Below are 5,833 nucleotides of genomic sequence, written 5' to 3'. Positions count from 1 at the left end.
AAGATCCGCACAGCCGTTGGGCCCTTGAGCAGGCCCTTAACCCTGCATTGCTCCAGGGGAGGATTGTCTCCTGCTTAGTCTAATCAACTGTACGTCGCTCTGGATAAGAGCCAAATGCCAATAATGTAATGTTTAGTTTCAGTGATCTTCCCACTGGCATTACATTCAATATACTTTTTTTTTTCCTAGTAAAAGTGTTTGTGGACTTGGTTGAGTTCCTGCATTGTACCACCTTTGATTCCACTGAGAGCATCTGGATCTTAACAGGGAAACAGTGTATAAAGGGCTGCAATTCCCACACTGATCATCCTACATGTAGATACCCTCCAATTAATGATGACAGTCGGCACACTAACCTCATAGTCATAGTTTCATGTTGAATTTAATGTGCTGGACTACAGCCAAAACAACAAAAATAATTTCACTGAATTAGCGATTTACAGGCTGTCCAAGAATTGAGATGTGGAATTCTAAATAAACAGGTAATACAGTCCTCTATGAAATAATAGCACATGGAATCCAAAAATGATTTGCTGAATACAGCAACACCAAGGCACCATGTTGGCAAAGGCTACAGAGTTGCACAAGTTAGTGTCGAGGATAATGAACAATTGAAAAAAGAAGCTAAAAATGAGTGAAGTAACAATCATGTCTGAAATCTTTGAAACAAAGTTTCCATACATCAATAATGTCTGTGTGGACAATCACGGCATTGCCTAATAAATGAAAAGAGCCCAACAGAATGTGTCAATCATGGCTGTAAAAAAAATGTTGAAGAAAAAAAGATACTGTGGATTCCCTTTGTTTATTCTTAAAATTTTATGTACAAGTGCGACTGATTTATTTTTTTAAATGTACATTCAATATAGAAAGTTTATATACGGCATATTACATGAACATTTCACAATTGCACTAGTCGTTCACATAGTTTTATAATCAGAGTCGATATTATTGTTCCTCTTTTTTGTCTCTGCTGAAGCTTGTTTGTAAAGGCCGTTATTAACTAGGTATAAATATTCTAGTGCTTTTTGCGGTCTGGAGAAGGAAAATAATGTACGAAAGATTTTGTTTATAGAGGAAAGGACAGAGCGACAGTAAAGAAGTGCAGAACTGGATCACAAGTATAACATGGATGAGAAACCGCCAACAGAGCAGCGTCCAGGTCCCGGCTGAGCAGACGAGGGCCCGTCTAGACATCCATTCCGTCTAGACGTTCCATCCGACTCGCACCAGAGCAAGGTAACGGCAATAAAATACCACAGCTGTGAGAATTTCTTTTTTTTTCTTTTCCATACAACACTATAAAACAACAATATAAAAAAAATAGGAAAACAATTAATTTCAGGGTCACAGTCTTGTAAACCGACAAACATCACGTTTTAAGTACTGTAAGGAACAAAAAGGTTGCCTCGATCCACTGCACGCAGCTAAGCTGGGCACTTCCTACAAAATCAGGGCGTGGTTAGGTGGTACTGGTCAGGGTAGGGCAGCCTCTCAGAGCCGTAAGCGGAGGAAGAGAAAGAGGGAGACAGGTCCAACGCGCGATGACATCTTCAGTCTTCGGTTTTCCACACACAAAAAAAAGGAGTAAAAAATATATTAATACAAAAGTAAACTATGCTCATCTTGTTGGAGACAAAGAAGGAAAAAGAAAACCAAAAAAAAACAGCGCAAAAAAAGTGCCGTTTATTTAAAACGAACAAAAAGAATGCTAAAGAGAACGAGTGCTGTTTGGAGGACATTTTGTGGGGGGGGGGGGGGGGGGACAGTCTGGGTGAGTCTGTGAGCCGGTCCCAGCCCCCCCTCCTTCCTTCCCATCTTTCTCTGTGTGCTGTACAGTCTGAACGGAGCTGCAGCCTGGGAACGCAGAGCAGACCCTCTGCTCGGGCGTGTTGGCCTCTCTGTCCGTCTGTCAGCCCAGGTCCCCGATGTCATTGTCCACAGGAGGTGGTACGTTGGGCATTACCGTGGAGCCCGTCCCAGCCGTCAGGTAGCCCGCTACTCCTGGACCTGGGGGTGTCGAGCGCAAGGTAGTTGAAAAGAGAGATGACAACACAGGGCTGACTGGTTCACAGTCAAAAAAATACTTTTTTTTTTCTTCTCTATTTTAATTTGAACCCACTTCCCTTCGTCTTTTTATGCCTACGTAAAGCACTTTGAATAATTTTTGTATGTGTGTGTGTATGAAATGTACTACATAAATAAACTTATCGCACGGTGGAATACACTAACAGCTACAGTAAGGCACAAAATTACTCATAACCATTGTGAGTTAGCATCTGCTAAATACAATGTAATGTAATGACTGCAGCATGCTCTTGCTTGAAGGGCTCTGGGTCCTCTTTGCTCCACTACGTGGCACTGCTGAGCATTTCCATTCATGGTAGAGATGGACTCTTCTATTGTAAAGCAGTTTGAGCCAATTCAGAACTTGGAGCATCTACGCAGGCTTGCATGTTGCAAAGAGTCCACCCAATGCAATAACCTACTTCTAATAAAACCTGTACTGGCTCAAACGACTATTCGTTATAGATGTTAACCCTATCCTTGTATAGTAATATAATCATTATCCATGTATAATGAGGGACATTGAGTCACACTCACTGATACGAATAAGAAACTGTATGTGTTCATGGGATGAATCGAATCAAATGGGAAAAGACACTGAATGAGTGAAATGGTATCCAGTGTAGAGGGATTATCTGCTGAGGACAGAATTCTCTACTGCAGATGGACTAAAGACTGCTGTTCAGCTAATACTCTTGGCTCAGTAGTCCTCACTGTACTCTCAAGAAGGTCTCCACATCTGCGCAGGCCCACTCCTTAGCTGTACGTGCCAAGCATACAAGCACATTTTAATGCAAATTACAGTCCACTTCAGAGGTTAGACACTCCCTCAAGCATCTACTTTAGAGAATGTACAAGTCTCACTACCCTATTCTGTACCAAGACACCCAAACACTTATTTTACATGCTGTTAGGTACATGCATGAACACACATTCACATGCCTGGTCTATTAAACAAAATATATGTCAAGTTATCCATACTGATGTCCCCCAACTCTCTCCTCCCAACACTCACCAATACCCAATGTGTTGTGGAGGTCCACTGTTCTACTTGACACTGACAGTGCAGACAGCTGAGACTCTGACTGTATCCCCGTTTCAACACTGTATGTGCACTTATTTGACTGTTGGGACCTTGCACCATACAACGAGCCCATAACCTCCAGGTGCAGTGCCTAACCGCTACAACACATGCTACACTGCTCCACTGAACCGGTATCCACCTACAATGGAATGTGAGTGAGGGTAGGGGAGGCTGCCAAGAGGAGAGATCAAACACAGAGTGGAAATGGAAATGGAGTGAGCACCAGTGAGATAAGAGTCGAGGGCAGGGGCGCAGGAGCAGGGAAAGCGGTCTACCTGCGCCAGAGTAAGAGAGAGGAGGGCAAGGAGACCCCCGCCCCGGTGTCTAGAGACCGCTCCGCAGGGGGCTGCTGGCGGCCAGGAGAGACGGGGTGGACACACCTAAAGGGACAGGACAGGAAGAAGAGGAGGAAGAGGAAACTGACACTGAACACAAAGGAGGAAGGGAGGTAGCCGGTCCGTCTGCCGTAGGATCCTGAGGATTCGGATCGGTGAGACCTGGATTCTGTTCTCTAAAGGGAGTTCAATGTTAATATGACCGAATGATCTCTAACCCAGGGTCAGCGTCCACGGTAATGCAGGATTTTGTGTTTTCTACGCTGAAAAGAAGCCAAATTGCAGAGGGAAAAACGCAGTGTTCTATAACTGCAGATATTCGGAGGGCTTTTTTTGTTTCGATAACAAAGGCTAAAGACCCAGCCTTGAACCCCATCAAATGAATGGGGTTACTTTACAGAAAATGAAAAAAAATGAATATTGGGCTGTTCAAAAAAATAGCAGTGTCTGCATTTTTCTTTACAAACTCAAATATTTACTGTATAAACTGAACAATCTTCAGGATTTAGCATTCCTGTGAATCACTAAACTAATATTTAGTTGTATAACCACGGTTTCTGAGAACTGCTTCACATCCGTGTTGCATGGAATCGACCAACTTCTGGCACATATGAACAGGTATTTCAGCCCAGGATGATTTGACAACATTCCACAATTCCTCTGCATTTCTTGGTTTTGCCTCAGAAACAGTATTTTTGATGTCACCCCACAAGTTTTCAATCGGATTAAGGTCCGGGGATTGGGCTGGCCACTCCATAACTTTAATTTTGTTGGTCTGGAACCAAGATGCTGCTCGCTTACTGGTGTGTTTGGGGTTGTTGTCTTGTTGAAACACCCATTTCAAGGGCATTTCCTCTTCGGCATAAGGCAACATGACCTGGTTTTCAGAGAGAAATGCATGCAATGCGTGCTGGCTTCATCCTTAAATAAGGGCCACCTGATTCACACCTGTTTTTTCACAGAATGAATGACCTCACTAATTGAACTCCACACTGCTATTATTTTGAACACGCCTCTTTCAATTAATTATTCAATTACACAGACTCAGGAGCATGTGCATCAAGAATGTTGGGTCTGTTGGTTTTCTATGACTCTACTACACCTACTGGTAAATTATTTGCCATGTAGTAATATATTTTCTACCAAAAACAGTGATTGATCTGGTAAGTCATGTTGGACTGCTATTATTTTGAACACAACTGTACGTCACAATTATGATCCAAGTTCAGATGTACTTTAGTTGCTCTGAGGAAATGCACATCGGGTTTGGCTTCGTTGCCAAAGTAACAAAGAAATATGCAGACATATTTCTGATTCTTGGCACAAAATAAATTGGCATTTCTCTCTATACACGTACCACATTATTGTATTACTTAGTGATTTTAATTCAGTTTAAATGTATGTGTCAATTTACTCAAGAATTAACTAGAGTAAAATCTTTCAGTTTACGCAATAGAGATAAGTTTCTTGTGTACATATGATTTATCAGAAGTAAAAGGCTCTGCTTTAGTGTTAGTCACACGGTGCCAGGCAGGGAAGCAGAGATGAGAGTGCATAGATTTCAGACACAGGCATCAAAAGCATCAGGCAAAGAATTAGAAAAACACAAACTGATAGTGAGTCTGCTTTTGGAAGGGAAAGTCCACCGAACACACTTCTAAGGCTGGTAACCATAGCAACGTTAGTGCTGGAATTGTATTCATAAACGGCACTGTTTTGATATACCATAATCCAACTGATCCAGCTTGAGATGAGAGGAGAGGGTAATCAAGCAGAGCTTGAATAAATATGCTTGCCACCTGGTTGTTCACAGACGTACCTGTGAGATACCCAGCAGTCTGAGAATCGGAGATGAAGAGGTCATGTTTCTGGTCTTTGAAGGCACTCCACACAGTGGAACGGGAGAGGATTTCGTTCACCTGTATCAGAAAGCCCCACCGTGAGTAGCCGTTTCCATTGCATGCATGAAATTCTGCTGCTGAAGCCATGAACAAGACCTACCATTTCACTGGTTGTAAAGCCCTGTTTATCTAAATGACCTGCATGACTGTAAGGATCAACCCTAGCTATCGTGGCCTAGTGGCTAAAGTGCTTGACTAGTACCTGGAAGGTTGGGGGTTCAAGCCCCAGTGTAAGATCTGTACAGCTGTTGGGCCCCTGCTTCGTCTAATCAACTGTAAGTCACTTTGGATTAAAAAGCTTCAGCTAAATAACTCTAATGTAATGGTTAACATGGGTGGCTGTAGGGTCAGTTCACCTGGTCTCCATACTGCAGGCTGCGCGTCATGGATTTCAGGGCCTTGACGATCTGCGCTTTGGTGGCAGAGGGGTTGTCCAGCGTCTCCAG

The 5,833-nt window shown here is 43.0% G+C and overlaps 1 protein-coding gene across 5 annotated transcripts in view; it reads right to left on the bottom strand.

Annotated features, from left to right (window-relative positions):
• Positions 1–789: 789 nt before the first annotated feature.
• The window catches only part of LOC133126175 (dnaJ homolog subfamily C member 13), a 62,673-nt gene continuing 57,629 nt past the window's right edge, over positions 790–5,833 (bottom strand). For 4 of the 5 annotated variants that reach the window (XM_061238100.1, XM_061238101.1, XM_061238102.1 and 1 more), the window contains 3 exons: positions 5,744–5,833; positions 5,306–5,405; positions 790–2,010 (listed from right to left, as the gene is read on the bottom strand). The exon at positions 5,744–5,833 is cut by the window's right edge and continues 54 nt beyond it. In XM_061238100.1, the coding sequence (XP_061094084.1) occupies positions 1,913–2,010; positions 5,306–5,405; positions 5,744–5,833 (288 nt within the window). In that variant the 3' untranslated portion in view covers positions 790–1,912. Of the gene's footprint in view, positions 2,011–3,426; positions 3,532–5,305; positions 5,406–5,743 lie in introns of all 5 variants that reach the window. The other variant, XM_061238104.1, reaches the window with a different exon arrangement.

This window comes from Conger conger, chromosome 4 (genome assembly GCF_963514075.1).
Source record: "Conger conger chromosome 4, fConCon1.1, whole genome shotgun sequence".
In the NCBI taxonomy this organism is placed as follows: Eukaryota; Metazoa; Chordata; class Actinopteri; order Anguilliformes; family Congridae; genus Conger; species Conger conger.
The sequence above is the reverse complement of the archived record's forward strand: the minus strand, read 5'-3'. Positions and strand labels throughout refer to the sequence as shown.